Source organism: Ursus arctos, unplaced genomic scaffold, assembly GCF_023065955.2.
Source record: "Ursus arctos isolate Adak ecotype North America unplaced genomic scaffold, UrsArc2.0 scaffold_27, whole genome shotgun sequence".
NCBI lineage: Eukaryota > Metazoa > Chordata > Mammalia > Carnivora > Ursidae > Ursus > Ursus arctos.
In genome coordinates this window covers 4663435-4689019 of record NW_026622952.1, presented here as the reverse complement: position 1 = coordinate 4689019, position 25585 = coordinate 4663435, and the positions used below count along the sequence as shown (strand labels likewise).

Below are 25585 nucleotides of genomic sequence, written 5' to 3'. Positions count from 1 at the left end.
GTCCTTGGAATAGCAATGGTTTTTCATAGCATATGCCTATTTCAAACATTAGTAAATTTTCCAATGATTTTCCTAAATGATTATAACAAATATATTCCCATTAGCAGTGGATGGGAGTCTTGGATATTTCACATATATGGTATTTCTTTTTCTTATTATTGTTATTCTTTATATACAATAAAATGCAAATATTTTAACTGTATATATGGATACGATTTGATAAATATATACCCCAATTAGGCAAACATTTTAAAGACTGTTTTGTTTGATATCTGTGGCTTTTCTCCATTTAGTGTAAAATTCTTACAATTTTTTATTTGGTAGGTAAATAAAATGGGTTTAACTAGTGCCTGAGGTTTGGCAGCAAAATAGTGCGAATATCCTCATTTATTTAAATTTTGTTACCTTAACATCTTAGAGATATTTCTGACATATAATAAATGCACATATTTAAGATTTATGATTTGATAGCTTTCGTTATATGTATACACCCATGAAATCATCACCTCAGTCAAAATAATGAATATATCCATCATCCACATAATCTTATCATGCTACCACTCCCCCACATAGGCAGTCACTGATCTATCTGCATTCCCTAACTATAAATTAGTTTGCATGTTCTACAATTTAATATAGAGTTAGACAGTATTCTTTTTAATCTTGCTTTTTCCACATAGGGTAATGTTGAAATTCATCCACATTGGTACATGTAACTATATAGTCCATTCCTTTTTATTGTTCAATAGTAATCTATTGTTTGGATATACAATACTTTATCAATCACCTGCTGATTTCTATTGGGGTTATTTCCAGATTTCACCTACTACAAATAAAGCTGTTATAAGCTTTTATATATAAAGCTTTGTATTTGCATAAGCTTTCTATTTCTTGGGTAAATAGTGAAATGACTGAATCATATGGTAGGTGAATGATTACCTTCTTAAAAAATTGTGAAACTGTTCAATATTACATCCCAACAGCACTATATGGGACACTATCTTCACACCATGGTTAGTTCTTTAAATTTAACCAATTTTTATAGAGATGTAATGGTATCTAATTTTGAGTTTAATTTGCATTTTCCTAATGAAAAATGATGTTGGGCATTTTTACATGTGTTTATTTGTCATCTATATATCTTCTTTGATGAAGTTTCAATTCAAATATTTTGTCCATTTTTGTAGGGTTGTTTGCTTTTTATTGTTTCAGGGATTCTTTATGTATCTTTAATATAATTTTTTGTATATTTTAAATACAAATACTTTATCAGTGTACCTGAATTTAGCCCCTCCAGCTGTGTGCCTGTATGCCTCTTAGCCAAAGGCCCATCGCTGTCTCCACTGAAGTACGCATACCTGGAGATAGAGTGTGAAGCTATGAGAGCAAACAACCAGAGCCACTACAACTTCCCGTGAGCCTATAGTTGGCATTGGTCCTTGCTACCTACCCTGGCTCCGATCACACGTGTGTCTCCCAACTGATCTCTACCATTACATAGGCAATTGCAGCTGGGCCCTACAGTTAAATGTGTGCACAGCACTTGGTCTAGCCACCAATGCTGCTTAAACTTGCCCCTAACTATTGGTCCTGGAAGTGCCACTTAGGACCCAAACAACCCTTGCAGTGACTATAGACTCCATAGGGTGCTCACAAGGACCATACAAGTCTTGATTAAGATAGACCCCAGTGGCCTGAGCCAAAAAGACATTCCCTGGACCCTGTGCCACTGTGTGCTGCTGTATTTAGTACACTGTATCACTTGACCCAGGATCACAGCATGATCAAGTGTGCCCCATTCACAGGTGAAAATCTTCCCTTTTTAAAATTAGTCCATAAAGTCTGGAAGAGGTGACCACATCTGCAAATGTATAGACATCTATGCAAGGCTACAGGGATCTTGAAGAATCAGGAAATGCCTCCAACAAAGGAATATAGTAAACCTCCAATAACTGTTCCAAAATGAATGGCAATTGAGTAATTGCTCAACAAAGGATTCAAAGTAACTGCTCTACAGATACTCAGAGAGCTACAAGAGAATACAGATAAACAATTTAATGATACCAGGAATAAGTATAAGAACAAGATGAGGGGTGCCTGGGTGGCACAGCGGTTAAGCACCTGCCTTCGGCTCAGGGCGTGATCCCAGCGTTATGGGATGGAGCCCCACATCAGGCTCCTCCGCTATGAGCCTGCTTCTTCCTCTCCCACTCCCCCTGCTTGTGTTCCCTCTCTCGCTGGCTGTCTCTATCTCTGTCAAATAAATAAATAAAATCTTAAAAAAAAAAAAAAGAAAGAACAAGATGAGAAGCTCAACAAAGAGAAGGAAAACGAAAAAGAAAAAAGAAAAACTAGAACTATCATAGCAGAAGTATATAATGACCATAGTAAAGAATTCAATACAGAGCTTCATCAGCAAACCTGAACAAGCTGAAGAGAAAAAGAGTGATCTAGAAGAAAGATCAGTTGAAATTATTTAATCAGAAGTGCAAAAAGAAAAAAAAAAGAAGGAAGAATCAAGAAAGCCTGTGGGAGTTATGGAACGACATGAAAAGATATAATGTACACATTGGATTTCTAGAAGAAGAGGGGGTGAAAGGAATGGAAAGCTTATTTAAAGAAATAATGGCTGAGAAATTCACAAACCTGGGGAGAGATCTGGACACCCAAGTTCATAAAACAAATAGGTCACCTCAAAATTTCAATCCAAAATGTTCTTCAAGACAATTAATAACAAAACTGTCTAAAACCAAAGAGAGAGAATTTTAAAAGCAAGAGAAAAAATATTTCTCAGACAAGAAAATTCCCATAGGCTATCAATGGGTTTCTCAGCAGATACCTCACAGGCTAGGACAGAATGGGATGACATATTGAAAATACTAAAAGTAAGAAACTACCAACTAATACTTTAACCAGCAAAGTTGTCCTTATGAATTGAAGGTGTGATAAAGGTTTTCCCCTAATAAACAAAAGCTGAGGGAATTTATCACCACTAAATTTGCCTTATAAGAAATGCTGAAAGGTTTTCTTCAAGCTGAAACCAAAGAATGCTTACTAGTAACATAAAAACATATAAAATACACAGCACATTGGCAAAGATAAGTATGTAGTCAGATTTAAAATACCCTAATAATGTGCTAACTACTTAACTCTAGAATAAAGGTTAAAGGATAGAAACTATTAAACATAGTTATAGTTTCATCAATTTTTAATGGATATACAATAAAAAGATATAAATTTTGACATCAAAAACATAAAAGGGGGAATAAAAGAATATTGGTTTTGTATATGATCAAGCTTAAACTGTTATCAGAATAACATATATTGTTTTATGATTTTTTACTTTATGTTTTATGTTTTATAATGTAAACCTCGTGAGAACCACAAAGAAAAAAATACAATAGAAACAAAAAAGATAAAGAGAAGAAAAGCATCAATATATAAAGGAAGGTATCAAAAAAGGAATAAAAGAAAAATAGAACTGTAAAGCAGCCAGAAAACAATAAGATGACATTAGTATTTATCAATAATTACTCTTAGTGCTAATGGATAGGCCAATTCAAAGGCATAAAGTGGAGCACCTGGGTTATTTAGCCGGTTAAGTGTCTGACTCTTGATTTTCATTCAGATCATGATCTCAGGGTCCTGAGATCAAATCCCATGTCAGACTTCACACTCAGTGGGGAGTGTTTGAGATTCTCCCCCTCTTCCATTGCCCCTCCCTCTGCTAACACGCTTTCTTTCTCTCTCTCTCTCAAATAAATAAATCTTTTAAAATAACAAATAAATAAAAGACAGAGTGGCTGAATGGATAAAAAATAAAACTCAACTGTATGCTGCCAAAAAAAGACTCACTTCAGCTTCAATGACATACATAGATTCAAAGTAAGGAGATGGCAAGAGATATTCCATGCAAGTGGAAATGAAAAGAGAGCAAAAGTAGCTGTACTGAAATCAGACAAAGTAGACTTTAAGCCAAAAACAGTAGCAAGAAACATAGAAGGTTATTATATAATCCTAGGAGATCAATTAATTAAGAAGATATGGCAATTATAAATATTTATGCATGCACCCAACATCAGAACAAATGAATATATTAAGCGAATAGCAACAGGTATGAAGGGAGAAATAGAAAACAATACAATAATAGTAGAGGACCCCAATACTCTTCTTTCGGCAATAAATAGATCATTCAGATAATCAACAAGGAAACTGACCTGAATCATACTGCAGACTAAATGGACCTAACAGACACATACAGAAACTTCCATCCAAAAGCAACAGAATACATATTATTTTCTAGTGCACATATTCTCTTGGGTAAGTAGATCACATGATAGGTCACAAAACATGTCTTAGCAAGTTTAAGAATAAAATCATCCTTATCCATTTGTCTTTTTAAAAAAAATTTATTGAAACTCTAGTTAGTTAACATACAGTGTGATATTAGTTTCATTTGTACAATATAGTGATTCAGCACTTCCACACAATACCCAATGCTCATCTTAGCAAGTACACTCCTTAATCCCCATCACCTATTTTACCCATCCCCCCACAATTCCCCTCTGGTGACCATCAGTTGTTCTCCATAGTTAAGAGTCTCTTTCTTGGTTTGCTGCCTCCTCTCTTCCCCAAGACCCTTTACTTGTTTGTTTTGTTTCTTAAATTCCACATTTGAGTGAAATCATATGGATTTGTCTTTCTCTGACTGACTTATTTCACTTAGCATAATACTCTGTAGCTCCATTTGTGTCATTGCAAATGGCAAGATTTCATTCCTTTTTATGGCTGAATAATATTCCATTGTATGTATATACCACATTTGTCTATAGACAGACACTTACGTGGCTTCCATTATCTTGGCTATTGTAAATAATGCTGAAATAAACATACAGGTGCATACATCTTTTTGAACTATTGTTTTCATTTTCTTTGGGTAAATACCCAGGAGGGGAATTATTGGATCCTATGGTACTCCTATTTTTAAATTTTTGAAGAACGTCCATACTGTTTCCCACAGTGGCTATCCCAATTTACATTCCCACAAACGGTCCACAAAAGCTCCTTAATCACACCAAGTATCTTCTCCAATCACAAAAGTATGAAACTAGAAATTAATAACAGGAGGAAATGGAAATAAACTATTTAATTTTATACCTCATAGAACTACGGGAAAAACTAAGCTCAAAGGTAGTAGAAGGAAGGAAATAACCAATATCAAAGCAGAAGTAAATGAAATAGAGACTAGAACAACAACAGAAAAAATCAATGAAGCTAAGACTTGACTTTTAAAAATATTAAAAAAGACAAACCTTTATACTAACTCAAGAAAAGAGAAAGAAATCAAACAAAATTATAAATGTAAGGGGATACATTACAACAGATACCACAGAAATGAAAAGAAACATGAGAGACTACTATGAATAATTATAGCCAAACAAACTGGATAACCTAGATGAAATGAATAAATTCCTATAAACATATAATCTATCAGGACTGAAACATGAAAAATAGAAAATCTGAACAGACCAATAAGAGTATGGAGATGAATCAGTAATCAAAAACTCCCAAGACAGAAAATCCCCAAACCAGGTTGCTTTTGGTGAATGCTAACGAATATATAAAGAAAGATTAACAGCAATGTTTCTCAAACACTTCCAAAAATTGAAGATAAGACACTCTCAAACTCATTCTGCAAGAGCAGCATCACCTTGATACCAAAATCAGAAAAGGATACCACGAGAAAAGAAAATTACAGACAAATATCTGTAATAAACATAGATGCAAAAATTCTAATCAAAATATTACCAAACCAAATTCAACAACACATTAAAAATATAATTCATCATGAGAAAGGATTTATCTCTGAGATGATTCAATATATATAAATCAATAAATGTGAAACACCACATAAGTTGAATGAAAGATAAAAAGATATGAATCATATGATCATCTCAATAAATGCACAAAAAACATTGACAAAATATAGCATCTTTCCCTGATAAAAACTCTTAACAAATTTATTATGATACCCCATCATAATAAAGGCCATATACAAATCCACAGCTAATATCATACTCAATGGTAAAATTTTGAAGGATTTTCATCTGAGATGAAAAATAAGACAAGAGTGTCACTCTTGTTCAACATTGTACTGGAATTCCCATTTATAGTAATCAGGCAAGATAAAGATAAAAATAGTACCCAAATCAGTAAGGAAGAATAAAAATTATTTTTGCAGCTAATATGATCCTATATTTAGAAAATACTAAAGACACTACCAAAAAATTGTATCTACCTAACAAATTCAATGAAGTTGCATGATACCAAATCAACATTCAGAAAACAATTGTGTTTCTTACATGTACAACAAAACATCTGAGGGAAGAAAAAACAATAAAAGAAAAACAATTCCATTCACAATAACATAAAAAAAATTAAAATATTTAGGAATAATTTCAACCAAAGAGGTGAAAGATCTATACATTGAAAATGACAAAACTTTAATGAAAGAAATTGAAGAAGACACAAACAAATGGAAATGTATCCCATGTTCATGGATTGAAAGAATTGTTAAAATGTCCATACTACTCAAAGTCATCCATAGGTTCAATGGAATCCCTATCAAAGTTCCACAGAAATAGAAAAAAACAATTCTAAAGTTTGTATGGAATCACAGAAGACCCTGAAGAGCCAAAGTGATCCAGAAAAAGACCAAAAGCTGGAGGCATCACATTTTCTGATTTCAAACTATACCACAAAGCTATAGTAATCAAAACCTTTATAGTACTGCCATAAAAATAGACATGTAGACCAATGGAACAGAATCAAGAGCCCAGAAATAAACTCCTGCATATATGGTCAAGTAATATTTGACAAGAGACCCAAGAATACTCAATGGGGAAAAGATAGTCTCCTCAACATATCATGTAAGGGAAAACTGGATAACCACATGAAAATAAATACAATTTTAAAAAATTATATATATATATACACATATATATACACACACATAATATATATGTATGTGCATATATATATGTATATATATATATAATTTTGCTATTCTGCCTGTAGTTTCTGTTGTAATGTCTCCTCTTTCATTTCTGATTTTACTTGATTTTCTTCTCTTTTCTTGAGTTAGTATATTTAAAGATTTGTCTCTTTAAATATTTTTTAAAAATACATTAAAAAAAATGTAGCCTCTACATTTGTGGGAAACTTGAAGATATCCCTCAGGCCTAACCTCCAGGCTAACTAAATAGACGTCTTCACAGGAAGACGTGTTGTGTTTCATTATACTGTTTGTGCACTATCCCAGAGATGGTGGTCTGCCAAAAACTCTTTCTGATTGTTTAGTCCCATGGAGTTCTGGAATGCCAGCCCTCTTGGCCACCAGGCTAGGAGATCAAGTGGTGTATCCTGTGTGGATTGTGTGTATCCATTCACTTTAGCAAGGCAGCTGGAGAGTATATGGAGTGGAACACACTTACCAGCTTCAGAAAAGCACCAGGAAAATGTCTTGAATATACAAGCCCATGGACTTCAACAATGCAGCAGGAGAATGCCTCATTTGTGTATGTGCTGGCTTTAGTCTGGGAATTGGAGAATACTGATCATGATCACACTCTTTAGTCCCAGCCAGGAAGTGGGAGAATGTCACAATTGCCTAATCTTGCAGACTTATGCTAGGGAACGGAAGAATTCTCAACTGTTAGTATTTGCCTATCACAGCCAGAGAGTGGGGGAGCACAGCAACCACCCATACTTTCAGGACTCAGAAGGTACCATGCCTGCCAATCTTGTCCATCCCAGCAAGATGGCAAGAGGGTGCTGCATCTGAACTCACCGGCCTGTATTAGTAGGCTAAGTGGAGAATCCAATACTGGCATCTACTAATGCTTCTGTTTCTGGTGAATGTCTCAACTATTCCCTGCTCCTTGAGGCAATGTCCCCAGAAAGCCAAGAAAATTCTAACATAATCTAAGTGCTTTGCAAACTGAACTGGTTTGTTTGTTTGTTTGTTTGTTTGTTTGTTTGTTTGTTTGTTTTTTGCCAGGTCTTGCAGTGAGACCACACATGAGCCCTCCAAGAGGAAACTCTCCATTTCCTATAGCACTTTGGGACTCCCAGATGTTACTCCCACTGGTTTTTTCTAAGCCAAGTCTTTTGGGAACTCATCTCTGGTGCAGATCCCAGGGGCTACATGGGGCATTAACATCGCCCTCCTGTGGAACAAGTGCCTGTCTAATGAGATCCCTCTCTATCAGGTAACTTTGCACCAGGGTTTCTTTGTGTGTGTGTGTGTGTGTGTGTGTGTGTGTGTGTGTGTGTGTGTTTTAACAAGACCATGTTTAGGCCTCTCTTACCCTACTCAGTGTGGTCCTTTTATTCTTTGTTGTGGAAAGTCCTTTATTTAGTTTGCAGATCTTTTTTCAGAGGAAATTGTCCATCTGTAATTGTAGATTTGCTGTGTCCATGGGGGGAGATGAGTTGAGTTCTGGGTATTCCGGAAAGCCTGAGCAATTGCTTTTAAAAATTGAATTTTTACTTGAAAAATATTTAGTTAAGCTATTATTATTTTACATTTATATTTACATTCAGCTATTATATTTGTCTAATGTCTTTTTTTCCTCTATTTAGACTTCATTTCATTAATTGGTGGAAATTAACACCTCGTACAATTTTAATTCTTTTTTTTTCTAAAAATTTTGATTGTTTTCCTAATGTTTACTCTGGAATTACAATACAGGCATTCCTCAGAAGATATTACAGTTTCAGTTCCATACCACCCAATAGAGCAAATATCACAATAAAACAAGTTAACTTAGTCTTCCAGTTTCCCAGTGTGTATAAAAGTTATGTTTGCAGTATATTGTAGTCTATTAAGTATGCATTATCATTACAAAAACATTGTAAATACCTTGATGTAAAACCATATAATTGCTAAAAAATGTTAAGCATCATCTGAGCTTTCAGCAAGTCATAATATTTTCATGAGTGTAGAGTTTTACCTCAATGTACCACTGTTGACTGATCAGGGTAGTGGTTGCTGAAGGCTGGGATGGCTGTGGCATTTTGTTAAAATAAGACAAGAAATTTGTGGCATTGATTGACTCTTCCTTTCATGAATGATTTCTTTGTAGCAGGTGATGCTCTTTGATAGGTTTTTAACCTATAGTAAACCTCCTCTTAAAAGGAAACCCTGCTTTATGAACCAAGTTTACATAATATTCTAAATCCCTTGCTGTCATTTCAACAATTTTCACAGTACCTCCGCCAGGAGTAGATTCTATCTCAAGAAACCATTTTCTTTGCTCATCCATAAGCAGCAACTCCTCATCTGTTGGTTTTATCATGAGAGTGCAGTGATTTAGTCACATCTTCACGTACCACTTCTAATCTAATTTTCTTGCTATTTAACCATGTCTGCAGTTACTCCCTCCACCAGTCTTGAATCAGTCAAAATCATCCATAAGGATTGGAATCAACTTGTTCCAAACTCCTGTTAATGTTGATATTTTGACCTCTTCCCATGAATCACAAATGCTCTTCATTGCATTTAAAATGGTGAATCCTTTCCAGAAGATTTTCAATTTCCTTTGCCCAGATCTATCAGAATCACTATCTATGGCTTCCATAGATTTATGAAATGGATTTCCTAAGTAGTAGGACTTGAAAGTTAAAATTACTCCTGGGGCACCTGGGTGGCTCAGTAGTTACGCGTCTGCCTTCGACTCAGGGTGTGATCCCTGCATTCTGGGATCGAGCCCCACATCGGGGTCTTCTGCTGGGAGCCAGCTTCTCCCTCTCCCACTCCCCCTGCTTGTGTTACCTCTCTCACTGGCTGTCTCTCTCTCTGTCAAATAAATAAATAAATAAAATCTTTTAAAAAAATACTCCTTCATTAAGGGGCTTTAGAATGAATGTTTTGTTAGCAGGCATGAAAACAACATTAATCTCATTGTACATCTCCATCAGAGCTCTTGGGGGACGAGGTACATTGTCAATGAGCAATGATATTTTGAAAAGCATCTATTTTTCTCAGCAGCAGGCTTCAACAGTGGGTATAAAATATTCAGTAAACCATGTTGTAAGCAAATGTGCTGTCACCCAGACTTCTCGGTTCCATTTATAGAGGACACGCAGAGTAGATTTAGCATAATTCTTAAGGCTTTTTGGATTTTCAGAATGGTAAATGAGCATTGGCTTCAACTCAGTCACCAGCTGCATAAGCCCCTGCAGGAGAGATTAGCCTGCCCTTTGAAACTTTGAAGCCAGGCATTGACTTTTCCTCTCTAGCTATGAAATTCATAGACAGCATTTTCTTCCAATAGAAGACTGTTTTGTCTAGATTGAAAATAGGTTGTTTAGTGTAGTCACATTCATTAGTTATCTTAGCTAGATCTTCTGGCTAACTTACTGCAGTTTCTACATCAGCACTTCCTGCTTCACTTTGCACTTTTATATTATGGAGATGGCTTTTTTCCTTAAACATCATGAACCAACCTGTACTACTTTCAAACTTTTCTTCTTCAGCTTCTTCACCTCTCGGCATTTGTAGAATTGAAGAGAATTAGGGCCTTGCTCTGGTTTGGGCTTTGACTTAAAGGAATGTTCTGGCTGGTTTAATCTTCTATCCAGACTACTAAAACTTTCTCCATATCAGCAGTAAGCTTATTTTCCTTTTTTATTTGTATGTTTATGGATTAGCACTTTTAATTTTCTTCAAAAACTTTGCATTCTCAACTTGGCATTCTCTTGGTGCAAGAGGCCTAGCTTTAGGCCTGTCTTGGCTTGCAATATGCCTTCTTTACTAAACTTAATCATTTGGATCTTTTGATTTAAAGTCAGAGGCATGAGACCTTCCCTTTCCCTTGTGCACTTAGAGGCCACTGTAGGGTTATTAACTGGCCTAACTTAAATATTGTTGTGTATCAGGGAATGTGGAGGCACAAGAAGAGAGAGAAGAGGGGCAGTTTATTGGTGGAGCAAAGAACATGTATTATTTATTCATTAAGTTCATCATCTTATTTCTTGCTTTGACATTTATTAAAACCTGAGGACTGTCTTCTACCTTATTTAACTAAGTTGATGAAAACTAAGTATCTGAGAAAATCTCATTACAAATATTGTGTAATGCTAATTTAATTAAAGCCACTATCCAAGATAACTCTTTTAATTACTCAGGTGATCAAGTAAGATTTGACTCAGCATTATAGTTCTTTAAGTATTCCATAAAGGAGCATCTATTTTATTTTAAAAGTTTAATTTCTACTCACCAGATTTCTGAACATTTCCATCATCAATACTTCCCCCTGGTGAACCAATCTGGAATTCACAATATGGAGGCCTATAGCCAGGAAAGCAATGACAATTACCCAAATTATTACATATCTGAAACAAACAAACAAAAAAAGCCACATAATTACTATAAATCATGTTAGTTTTATATCTTATGTATGTATGTATTCAAAAGAATAAAATCACTATTTTTCAAAGTTTACTAATACTGTATGAGAAATGCTAGAAAAAGTAGTGAAAATTTTTACAACATAATGGTCAATGACAAAATCACTACCTACGTGACCCTTCATGATAGTATATTTATGACCTCTACATATTAACTGTTTTTGATAAGTACTTTGCCTTTCCCCAATCATTTTTAATAAATAGGATTCAATAAATTATGGCCATTGTATTCACAGAAGAGTACAATATTGGGTGAATTTAGAATTTCTCAAAAATGTCTCATTTAGTTATTTTGTAAACGTTTGCTATCACAACTTCTGCATTTTCTACACCTAAACTTTAATTTCTATACAAAATATTGTAATAAAATTAACATCAATTGACTTGGCCACTTTAATTTCTTATCCTAATTCTCTTTTTGAAATTTTACTTTAGTGACCAGTTATTTGTATTTCATTTTTAAGTGAACACATTTTCCAAAACAAAATAAAATAGATGCACAAAATATTAAAAATGGACAATAAAATAAGGTTTTATAATAAACTTGCAATTCTGGTGGTTTACATCTATGGAGTTTACATGTTATTGTGCTTTTACATTTAACAGTTCAGTATTAATTTTCATTTTAAAGTAAAACAAGTAAATACAATTTTGTAAAACTCAAACAATTAAAATGCATGAAACTAAGAGTTTTCACCCACTAATTAAGTTCCACTCTCCACCACTAAAAATTTTCCTTGTTTCCTTCCTACTACTGTATCACTGTCTATTTTTCGCTTCAGTTTTGTTAACATTTCTTTTATATATTTAAATGTTTGGAATTCAGGTGCATGTCCATTACAATTTTTATATTCTTTTGATGAATTGACTCTTTTATCATTATATAGTGACCTTCTTGTATTTTTTGACAATTTTGCTTAAAGTATATTTTCTCTAAGTGCAGCCACACTACCATCTTTTCGTTATCATTTGCATGGAAAATCTCTTTCCATTCCTCCATATTCAGCCTATTTGTGTCCTTAAAAGTAAAGTAAATCATAGTAGACAGTATATCATTTGATGTTGTTTTTTTAAATAAAACTTCAATTAATTTATATTTAAGGTAATTATGGATTAGCAAGGATTTACTATTGCCTTTAAGTGTTCCTTATTTTCTGGTAGTTTCTTTGCTTTGTTTTTCCTCTCTTGCTGTTCTTCTTTGTGATGTGATTTTTTAAAAAATACTTTTATTCTTTGGTTACTTTCTCTTTCTCTTTAGTGTGTCTACTACAGGTTTTTTATTTGTGGCTATCATGAAGCTTACCCAAAATATTTTGTAGATAGAATAGTTTATTTTAAGGCTGATAACAACATAATATGACCTTGGACAAGTATTCTACACTTTAATTTCTCCTTCCCCCACATTTTGTATAATTGATGTTATAATTTCTGTCATTTTATATGGTATATTCATTAACACATTTTTGTATCTAGTTAATTTTAATATTTTTCTTTTAAAGATTTGTTTATTTACCTATTTATTTATTTAGAGAGCATGAGCAGGGAGGAAGGGCAGAGAGAGAGGGAGAAGCAGGCTCCTTTTTGATCCCAGGACCCTGAGATCGTGACCTGAGCCAAAGGCAGACACTAAACCTACTGAACCACTCAGTGCCCTAATTTTAAAACTTCTGTCTCTTAATTTTTATACCAGAGTTTAAAGTGATTTACATGCTAATATGACAATATTAGTGTATTCTGAATTTGAATATATTATAATTTTTACAGTGACTTTTATACTTTTACATGTTTTCATGTTGTTAGTATCTATTTTTAAACTCGAAGAACTCCCTTTTGCATTTCAGAAGAGAGAATATATGAAGAACTAATTACTGAAAACTTCCCAAAGTCAATGAATAACATGAATATAAACATCTAGAAGCTCACAAACTTCAAGTAAGATGAACTTAAAATGACTCACACTGATACATATTATAATCCAACTTTAAAAGTCAAAAGCAGAGAGAGAATTTAGACAGCAGCAAGGGAAGTAACTTGTTACATATGAGAGATCCTACATAAAATTATCAGCAGCTTTCTCATGAGAAACTTTGGAAACCAGCAGGCAGATGGCTGATATAGTCAAAGTGCTAATAGAAAAAAAAAAAAGAAGAAGAAAAGAAAGGAAAAGAAAAGAGATAGGAAAAAGAAAGAAAGAAAGAAAGAAAGAAAGAAAGAAAGGAAGAAAGACAAAAAACAAAAATTGTCAACCAAGAATCCTATATTTGGCAAATGTGTTCTTCAAATGTAAGGGAGAAATTAAATAATTCCCAAATAAGTAAGAGTTAAGGGAATTCATTATTGCTATAGCAGCCTTGCAAGAAATGGTCAAAAGAGTCTGGCAGAGTGATTTGAAAGGGCTGTATATTATAATTTAAAGTTACATGGAGATATAAAGATCTCAATAAAGGTAAATACATGTGGATTTTTAAAAGCTAAAATTATTGTAACAATTGTAACTTTACTTTCTATTTTCTACATGATAAGAAGCTAATAGATTAAAAAAATTTACTAGTCTAAAAGCTGTATTATTGTAACCTTTGTAACTCCACATTTCATTTTTATGTAACTTGAGAGAGTAATATCTGACGTTAACTTGTAAGGAGCATACCTCTGTATAATTTTCTTTTTCTTCCTTTTTTTAAAGATTTTATTTATTTATTTGACAGAGAGAAAGAGAGCACAAGCAGGGGGAGAGGCAGAGGGAGAAGCAGACTCCCCACTGAACAGGGAGCCCAATGCGGGGCTTGATCCCAGGACCCTGGGATCACAACCTGAGCTGAAGGCAGATGCTTAACCTACGAAGCCACCCAGGTGCTCCTGTATAATCTTCTTCTAGCGAGTAGGGAATGCTGTCCCTTGATAGAAATAAATGGACAATTTCTGTATGTTTGCAAGCCATGTTAAAAGACAAAAAGCACAATTTGAAGAAATAGAACAAGGTGAAGGTCAGATAGATAGGGCAGATATGTTGGAATTAGCAGACTAGAAGTCTAAAGCAATCATGGCTAATGTGCTAGGGGAAAGTAGACAACATCAATATGAAAGAACAGATGGGTAATGTAAGCTGAGAGATAGAAACTCTAAAAAATATATATTAAAATGCCAGAAATCAAAAGCACTTTAGAAGAAATAAATTCTTTTGATGGGGCTCATCTGTATATAACCAAAGAAATAATCAGTCAACTTGAGGACATGTCATTAGAAAATTCCAAAACTGAAATGTAAAGAGCAAAAAATATTTAAAAAGACAGAATATCCAAGAAGTGTGGGACAATTAAAAAAGATATAACATGGATGTCATGGAAATACCAGACAGAGAAAAAAGAAAGGGACAGAAAAATATTTGAAGCAGAATTTCGCAAAATTAATGATAGACAAAAAACCCTCATGTCCAGGAACTTCAGAGAATACCAAGCAAGGTAATCATTTCAAAAATGTATGTAGAAATAACATATTCAAACCGTGGAAAATAAAAAATGAAGGGAAATCTTAAAAGAAACTAGGAAAAAAAAAACCCACCCTTACCTATAGAAGAGCAAGGAAGGAAATTACATTGGACTTCTCTTCAGAAATCATGAAAGCAAGAAAAAATGGGGTGAAATATTTAAAATGTTGAAAGAAAAATAAATACCCATCTTGAATGTGTATCCATTAAAATTATTATTCAAAAGAAAAAGAGAAATAAAATCTTTCTCAAACAAACAAGCTTTCAAAAACTTTTCATGGGTATACCTGCTTTGCAAGAAATGTTTAAGAAAGGACTGATATAGAATAGAAACTCAGACATACAAAAAAGAAAAAAGAAGAGTAAAAGAGAAGGAATAAAAGAAGGTAAAATAAAATCTTTTATTGTTCTTATTCTTAATTGATTTAAGACATAACAATTTGATCAAAATAATGGCAACACTGTATTTAGTGATTATAGCTTATAGATAAGAGAAATTAATTACAGAAATGTAAGGCACAAGAGGGAGGTATTGGAAACACTCTGTTACAAAGTACTTATACTACCCATAAAAATTTCTAAGTATAATTGATTTACTGAGAGAAAAGTAAAAATAGAATTCTATAAAACACTGAATTCAAAACAGAAAAGACAGAAAAAGAATGGAAGACAAAATGTAAATGAAAAACGAGGGCAACAGATAGAAAACTGTAACACAGAAGGTATATATTAGTCTAATTACATCAATAATTACTTTAAAAACCAATAGTCTAAATACACCATTATTAAAAGAGATTTTCATAGTCAATAAATAAACAAGAATGTTACCTATCAAGAACCCACTTTAGATATAAAACTACAGCTAGACTAAAAGTAAGGGATGGAGAAAGACAGATCACGGTAACAATAATCAAAAGAAAGAAAATTTTCAGAGCTAAAGAGGGCATTACATAATGAAAAAGAAGATATAACAATCCTTAATGTGCATGCAACTAAGAACAAGGTGTCAAGTTTATGAGGCAAAACCTGATAGAACTATAAGGAGTAAAAGATAAATTCACTATTTTAGTTGGAGACTTTAACACACCTCTATCTATATTTGACAGATATGGCAGGCAGAAAATCAGTAAGTATATAATTGACCAGACCAGTATCTAATTGACACATAGAGAAAACTCTACCCAAACGAGAAAATATACATTATTCTTGAGCACACAGGGACTATTCACCAAGATAAACCACATGCTTGGCCATAAAACACATCTTCACAAATTTAAAAGAATAGCTATCATACAAAATATGCTTTCATACCAAGAAGGAATGATGGAATTAAACTAGAAATCAATAAAAGAAACATTGCTAGAAAATCCCAAAACACGTCATGACTAAGCAACACACTTCTAAATAATATATTGGTCAAAGAAGTGTCAAAAGAAATTAAAAAGAACTTTAAACTAAATCAAAATGTAAATACAACTTAGGAAAATTTGTGGGATGCACTGAAACAGTACTTAGTGGGAAATGTATAGCATTTAGTGCATGCATTAGAAAAAACCTAAAATCAATAATCTATCCTGTGCTTTGGAAACTAGAAAAAGGAAGAGAAAATTAAATCTAATAAAGATTAGAGTGGAAATAATGGAAAACTAAAAATTAATAGAGGAAATTAAAACCAAAAGCTCATTCATAAAAAAATTAATAAAATTGATTAGTCTCTTAACCAGGTAAATTCAAGAAAAAGAGAAAAAAATCCAAATTATTAATATAAATGGAAAAAGTACTACCATTATTGATCCATGAACATTGAAAAGATAATGTAGGGAGAGGAGTTAAGATGGTGGAGGAGTAGGGGACCCTCATATTATCTGGTCCTTGGAATTCAGCTAGATAGTTATCAAATCATCCTGAACACCAGCAAAATCAATCAAGATCTGAGAAAATAATTGCTGCAATTCTACAAATACAAAAGCGACCACTTTTTGGAAGGTAGGAAGTGCAGAAATGTGAATCTGGGGCAATATTTGGAAGATAAACCTTGGAGGGAGGGAACTTGCTTAAGGAGGCTGCCAGGAAGTATTATAAGGAGCAGGGAACAAAAACAGAATCTTCAGAAGTCTGCTACAGTTGGGGACAGCCCTGGCTTCAAGGTGCTCAGGTGGTGAAGTGGAAAAGAATTCCAGGTGGGACAGTGTGGTCTCAGGATCCCTGGGTTACAAAAAGAATGGGGTTGCCTGATTGTGGCAGAGTTCCCAAACATGAGAGGGGGGAATCCAGCTGAAAACAGTGAGTCTAGGCACTGACTTTGTACTTGGTGTTGCCATAAACCTGGACCTGCTGCTAGGTCCCACAACCACTCTCTAGTCAGGGGCCCAGCAAAAGGCAGAAGCCTGACAAGACCCCACTCCTTTCCCCAGGAGGAACAGCACAAGTCCACACCACAGGAGTCTGTAAAGTTTGGAGACTTGAAATGGGGTAGCGTGCCTGAGATAAAAATGCTCAGTCACAGGCTGAGTGAACACAGAGTTCTGGCAGAAACCAGGGTTGACTGCTTTTCTGTGAGGGCTCACTAAAGAGTGGGGAATGTGAACTTTCAGCTCCAGGATTAGAGATTAGGGCACTGCTGTTCTCATGCCCCTCATTGGTGCTGAAAGCCTTCCGGGAGCAAACCAGTGCCACATAGTACAATCTGGAGCCACCTACACTGACCGTGGGCCCTGGCAATGGGGGTGCAATTCCACTAGGCTAAAGACACCTGAGAATCAGTCCAATAGGCCCCTCGTCCTGAGGACCAGCAGGAAAAACTGGCTAACACCAAGTTTACCTATCACATAGAACTACAAAACGTCAGCTCTTGGGTAAAAGAGTATATAGCATTCATGGTTTTTTCATGATTCTTGAGTCTTTCAGTTTTATTTTTTTCAGCTATTTTTAAAATTTTATCAATTCTATTTTTATTTCTTAATTTTTATTTTTATACATACTATATTTATATTATGGTTTCCTTTCCTTTTATTTTATTTTTGTATACACATAAGTTTTTATTTCTTTCCTATTTTGGGATCTAGTTTCTTTTAACAGACCAAGATACACCCAGGATCTAGTTTATTTTTTTGTTCTGTTTTACTGCTTATTCGATTTTTTCTTATTTTGTATTGTTTCTGTTCTCTTCAGGTTTGTTTTGTTTATATTTTTCTGGTTTTTGTTATTTTTGTCTTATCTCTCTCTTTCATCTATTCTTTTCTGAACAAAATGATGAGACAGACAGTCTCATCCCAAAAGAAAGAACATGAGGCAGTACTCACTGCCAAGTATTTAATCAGTATGGATATAAGTAAGATGTCAGAACTAGAATTCAAATCACAATTATAAAGATATTAGCTGGGCTTAAAAAAAAACATAGAAGACAGTAGAGAATCCCTTACTATAGAAATAAAAGAACTAAAATCTAATCAGGATAAAATTTAAAATGCTATTACTGAGATGCAGTCAACAATGTAGGCTCTAACTGTTAGGATAAACAAGGCAGAAGAGTGATAAAGATGACAAAATAATAGACAATAAGGAAGCTGCAAACAGAGAGAAAAACAACAACTAGGTCATGACAGACTTCAAGAAATCAACAATACCATAACACAAAATAATATTCAAATAATAGGGGTCTCCGAAGAGGAAGAGAAAGACAGAGGAAAGAAGGTTTATTTGAACAAATTATAGCTGAGAACTTCCCTAGTCTGGGGAAGGAAACAGGCGTTCAAATCCAGGAACCATAGAACACCCTCCTTCAAAATCAATAAAAGTAGGTCAATACCCCGACTCATAATAGTGAAACTTGCAAATTTCAGAAATAGAAAATCTGAAACAAGCACAGGAAAATAGGTCCTTAACCTACAAGGGTAGAAATATAAGACCGGCAGAAGACATGTCCACAGAGACCTGGCAGGCCAGAAAGGACTGGCATGACATATTCAATGTGCTAAATGGGAAAAATATACAACCAACAATACTTTATCCTGCAAGGCTCTCATTCAGAATAGAAGGAGAGTTAAAGAGTTTCCAAGACAAAAAAAAAAAAAAAACTAAGGGAATTCATGAATGCTAAACCAGCCCTACAAGAAATATTAAAAGGGATCCTTTGAGCAAAAAGAGAGCCCAAAAGTAACAAAGACCAGAAGGGAACAAAGACAATCTACAGAAACAGTGACTTTACAGGTAATACAATAGCACTAAATTCATATCTTTCAATAATTACTCTGAATGTAAATGGACTAAATGCTCCAATCAAAAGACACAGGGAATCAGATTGGACTAAAAAACAAAACCCATCTATATGCTGTCTCCAAGAGATTCAATGTAGATCCAAAGACACCTCCAGATTGAAAAGAAGGGGTGGAGAACCATTTATCATGCCAATAGACATCAAAAGAATGCTGAAGTGGAAATCCTTATATCAGACAAACTAGATTTTAAAACAAAGACTATAATAAGAGATGAAGAAGGACACTATATCATAATTAAAAGGTCTATCCAACAAGAAGATCTAACAATTGTAAATATTTATGTCCCTAACTTAGGAGCAGCCAAAAATACAAAGCAATTAATAACAAAATTAAAGAAACACATTGATAATTACAAAATAATAGTAGGGGACTTTAACACCTGACTCACAGCAATGGACAGATCATCTAAGCAGAAGATCAACAAAGCTTTGAATGACACATGGACTAGATGGACTTCACAGATATATTCAGAGCATTTAATCTTAAAGCAACAGAATACACGTTCTCGAGTGCACATGGAACATTCTCCAGAATTGATCACATACTGGGTCACAAATCAGTTCTCAACTGGTATCAAAAGATTAAGATTATTCCATTCATATTTTAGGATCACATTGCTTTAAACTTGAACTCAATCACAAGAGAAAATTTGGAAGGAACACAAATACATGGAGATTACAGAGCATCACACTAAAGAATGAATGGGTCAACCAGGAAATTAAAGAATAATGAAAAAAAACACATGGAAACAAATGAAAATGAAAACGCGACAGTGCAGAGCCTTTGGGATGCAGAAATGGTCTTAAGAAGGAGTATATAGCAATAAAGACCTTTCTCAAGAAATAAGAAAAGTCTCAAATACACAACCTAACCTTACACCTCAAGGAAATGGAAAAACTAAACTAAATAAAGTGTAAATCCAGCAAGAGAAGAGAAATAATAAAGATTATAGCAGAAATCCATCATATAGAAATCAGAAGAAAAATAGAGCAGATCAATGAAACTAGGAGCTGGTTCTTTGAGAGAATTAATAATCTCAATAAACCCTTGGCCAAACTTACCAAAAAAGAAAAGAGAAAGGACCCAGACAAATAAATCATAAGTGAAAGAGAGATCACAACCAACACCAAAGAAATACAAACAATTACAAGAGAATATTATGAGCAATTATATGCCAACAAATTAGGCAATCTGGAAAGAATGGTTGTATCCCTAGAAACATATCAACTACCATAACTGAAACAGAAAGAAAGAGAAAACCTGAACAGACCCATAACCAGCATAGAAATTGAAACAGTAATCAAAAATCTCCCAACAAACTACAATCCAGGACCAGATGCCCCCCAGTAGAATTCTAACAAACATTTAAAAAATCAATACCTATTCTTCTGAAGCTGTTTCAAAAAATAGAAATGGAAGGAAAACTTCCAAACTCATTCTATGAGGCCAGCATTTCCTTGATCCCCAAACCAGACAAAGACCCCACCAAAAAGGAGAATTACAGACCAATATCCCTGTTGAACATGGATGTGAAAATTCTCACCAAGATACCAGCTAATAGGATCCAACAGTACACTAAAAGGATTATTCACTATGACCTAATGGGATTTCTTCCTGGGATGCAAGGGTGGTTCAACATCCACAAATTAATCAATGTGATACATGACATTAATAAAAGAAAGGAGAAGAACCATATGATCCTCTCAATTAAGCAGAAAAAGCATTAGACAAAGTACAGCATCTTTTCTTGACAAAAACTCTCTGCAGTATAGGGATAGAGGGAACACATCTCAATATCATAAAAGCCATACATGAAAAACAGAGCTTTTCCCCTAAGGTCAGGAACATAACAGGGATGACCACGCTCAGCACTGCTGTTCTACATAGTATTGGAAGCCCAAGCTTCAGCAATCAGACAATAAAATAAAATAAAATAAAATAAAATAAAATAAAATAAAATAAAATAAAAGTCAACCAAATTGGCAAAGCCACATCAAAATATCACTCTTTGTCAACAACATGATACTCTATATTGAAAACCCAAAAAGCTCCACCCCAAAATTTCTAGAACTCATACAGGAATTCAGCAAAGTGGCAGGATATAATCAATGCACAGAGGTCAGTTGCATTTCTATACACTAACAATGAGGCAGAAGAAAGAGAAATAAAGGAGTTGATCCCATATACAATTGCACCAAAAACCATGAGATATCTAGGAATAAACCTAACCAAAGAGGTAAAGCGTTTGTACTCTGAAAACTACAGAACTTTTATTAAAGAAATTGAGGAAGACACAAAGAAATGGAAAAACATTCCATAATCATGAATTGGAAGAATAAATATTGTTCAAATGTCTATACTACCCAATGCATTCTAGAGATTCAATGCAATCCGTATCAAAATATCATCAATATTTTTCACAGAGCTGGAACAAACAATTCTAAAATTTGTATAGAACCAAGAAAGACCCTGAATAGCCAGAGGAATGTTGAAAAAGAAAACCAAAGCTGGTGACATGACTATTTTGGACTTCAAGCTGTATTACAAAGCTGTAATCATCAAGACAGTATGGTACTGGCATAGAAAAAGACATATAGAGCAAAGGAAGAGAATAGAGAACTCAGAAATGGACCCTCAAACTCTATGAACAACTAATCTTCAACAAAGCAGATAGGAATAACCAATGGGAAAAAGACAGTCTCTTCCACAAACAGTGTTGGGAAAATTGGACAGCCACATGCAGAAGAATGAAAGTGGACCACTTTCTTACACCATACACAAAAATAGACTCAAAATGGATGAAATATCTAAATGTGAGACAGGAATCCATCAAAATCCAAGAGGAGGACCCAAACAACAACCTCTTTGGCCTTGGCCACAGCAACTTCATGCTAGACATGTCTTCAAAAGAAGGAAACAAAAGCAAAAATGAACTATTTGGACTTCATTAAGATAAAAAGATTTTGCACAGCAAAGGAAACAATTGACAAAACCAAAAGGCAATCTACAGAATGGGAGAAGATAGTTGCAAATGTCTTGTCAGACAAAAGGCTAGTATCTAAAATCTATAAAAAACTTATCAAAATCAAGTTTTGCAGTCAAAATAATGCAGTCAAGAAATGGGCAGTCAAGAAATGGGCAGATAATGCAGTCAAGAAATGGGCAGTCAAGATGCCCCAAAACAAATAATGCAGTCAAGAAATGGGCAGAAGACATGAGCAGACATTTCTCCAAGGAAGACTTATGAATGGCCAACAAACACATGAAAAATGTTCAGCAGCACTCAGCATCAGGGAAATACAAATCAAAACCACAGTGAGATATCACCTCACACCAGTCAGAATGGCTAAAATTAACAAGTCATAAAACAACAGATTTTGGCAAGGATACAGAGAAAGGAGAACCCTCTTACACTGCAGTGGGAATGCAAGCTGGTATAGCCACTCTGGAAGACAGATTGGAGGATCCTCAAAAGTTAAAAATAGAGCTACCCTGTGACCCAGAAATTGCATTACTAGATATTTACCCCAAGGATGCAAATGTATTGATCCAAAGGAGCACTGGCACCCTAATGTTTATAGCAGCAATATCCACAATAACCAAAATATGGAAAGAGCCCAGATGTCCATCAACAGATGAATGGATAAAGAAGATGTGGAATATATACACAATGGAATATTACTCAGCCTTCAAAAAGAATGAAATCTTGCCATTTGCAATGATGTAGATGGAACTAGAGTGTTTTATGTTAGGGGAAATAAGTCAGTCAGAGAAAGCCAAATACCATATGATTTCACTCATATGTGGACTTTAAGAAACGAAACAGATGAACATAGGGGAAAGGAGGGAAAATAAGACAAGACAAAATCAGAGAGTGAGGCAAACCATAAGAGACTTTTAGCTATAGGAATCAAACTGAAGGTTATTGGAAGGGAGGTGGATGGGGGATGGGGTAACTGGGCAATGGGCATTAAGGAGGGTGCCTGATGTTATGAGCACTTGGTGTTACGTGCAACTGATAAATAACTAAACTCTACCTCTGAAACTAATACACTATATGTTAATTAAATTGATTTTAACTAATTTTTTTTTAAAAAATAGCAAAGTAGGGGCGCCTGGGTGGCACAGCGGTTAAGCGTCTGCCTTCGGCTCAGGGAGTAATCCTGGTGTTATGGGATCGAGCCCCACATCGGGCTCCTCCACTATGAGCCTGCTTCTTCCTCTCCCACCCCCCTGCTTGTGTTCCCTCTCCCGCTGGCTGGCTCTATCTCTGTCGAATAAATAAATAAAATCTTTAAAAAAAAATAGCAAAGTAATATCCTAAAAACTCTATGCATATAAATTGTTAACCTAGGTGAAATTAACCGATTCATTGAAAGACTCAATTTATAAAAGGTCACACAAGAAGAAATAGTCTGAATAGGTCTATATCTGTTAAATAAATTAAATCAATATCCAATAACCTTCCAAAACAGAAAGCACATAGCTGTGTTCTCTAGTGAATTTGATCAAACATTTAAGAAAGGGATTATGTCAATTCTTTACAATCTCTTCCAAAAAATAGAGGGAAAAGGATCACTTCCAAATTCATTGTGAGGTCAGCATTATCCCAATACCAAAACTAGACGAAGTCATTACAAGAAAGTAGAACTATAAACAATATCACTCATAAACATAAGTGCATAAATCCTCAAAAATATTAGCAAATCAAATCAATTAACATATAAAAGAATAATATATCAGAATAAAATGGATTTTATTCCTGGTATACAAGTTGAGATTATCATTTGAAGATCAATTACTGTAACCTATCACATCAATAAGCTAAAGAAGAAAAGTCATACGATTATATCAGTAGATTCAGAAAAGAGGACTTGACCAAACACACCTCACTTATGATTAAAAACTCTCACCTGGGGTGCCTGGGTGGCTCAGTCATTAAGCATCTGCCTTCAGCTGAAGGGATCAAGACCTGCATCGGGCTCCCTGCTCAGCGGGAAGCCTGCTTCTCCCTCTCCCACTCCCCCTGCTTGTGTTCCCTCTCTCACTGTGTCTATCTCTGTCAAATAAATAAAATCTTTAAAAAACCAAAGCAAAACAAACAAAAAACCTCTCACCAATCCAGGCATAGAGGGGGAAATTCCTCAATATTAGTAGGAACAACTAGGAAAAAATTACAATTCACATCATAATAATGAGAAGAAACATACAGTAACCAATAGGTACATGAAAAGATACTCAGCATCACTGATAACCAAGGAAATGCAAATCAAAATCACAATTATATACTACCTCACACATGGTAGAATGGCTATTTTACCAAAAAGATATGAAATAACAAGTGTTGGTCAAGACGAGAAGAAAAGGGAACCATTGTGCACTGTTAGTGGGGATGTAAACTGGTGAAGACACTGTGGAAAACAGCATGGCTCCTCCTCAAAAAATTAAAAATAGAACCACCATATGATCCAGTACTTCCAATTCTGGGTATTCGTAAAGAAACCAAATCACTAACTTGAAAAGATGTTTACTGCAGCATTTTTTATAGTAGTCAAGATATGGAAACAACAGAAATGTCCTTCTATGAATGAATTGATTTAAGAAGATGTGTTATGTACACACACACACAAACACACACACACACACACACACACGAATATTATTCGGCCATAAAAACAATGAAATCTTGTCACTTGTGGCAATATGGATAGACCTTGAGGGCATTATGCTAAGGAAAATAAGTCAGAGAAAGTTCAATATCATATGATCCCTCTTATAGGTAGACTTTTGAAAAACAAACATAATAAGTACAGAGAACAGGGGTGCCTGGGTGGCACAGCGGTTAAGCGTCTGCCTTCGGCTCAGGGCGTGATCCTGGCGATCTGGGATCGAGCCCCACATCAGGCTCTTCTGCTATGAGTCTGCTTCTTCCTCTCCCACTCCCCCTGCTTGTGTTCCCTCTCTCGCTGGCTGTCTCTATCTCTGTCAAATAAATAAATAAAATCTTAAAAAAAAAATAAGTACAGAGAACAGATTGGTAGGTGCCACAGGTAAAGGGTGGGAGATGATGAGTGAAATGGGTGAAGGTTTTCAAAGATAAAAACTTCCAGTTATAAAATAAATAAATCATAAGGTTGTAATATAAGTATGATGAATATAGTTAATAATATGGTATTGAATATTTGAAAGTTACCAAGAGAGTAGATCTTAAAATTCCTCAACACACACACAAAATTGTAGCTATGCATGATGATGGATGTTAATTAGAATTATTGTGGTGACCACTTTGCAATACATACAAATATTAAATCATTATATTGTACAACCTGAACAAATATGCTGTTATTTGTCA

The 25585-nt window shown here is 34.6% G+C and overlaps 1 protein-coding gene across 1 annotated transcript in view; it reads right to left on the bottom strand.

The window, feature by feature from the left end:
- Positions 1–25585, bottom strand: part of LOC130541838 (disintegrin and metalloproteinase domain-containing protein 18-like) — a 220725-nt gene that overhangs the window by 16460 nt on the left and 178680 nt on the right. Inside the window, exon 21 of the mRNA XM_057303392.1 lies at positions 11283–11397. Coding sequence (XP_057159375.1) covers positions 11283–11397 — 115 coding nt within the window. The remainder of the gene's footprint in view (positions 1–11282; positions 11398–25585) is intronic.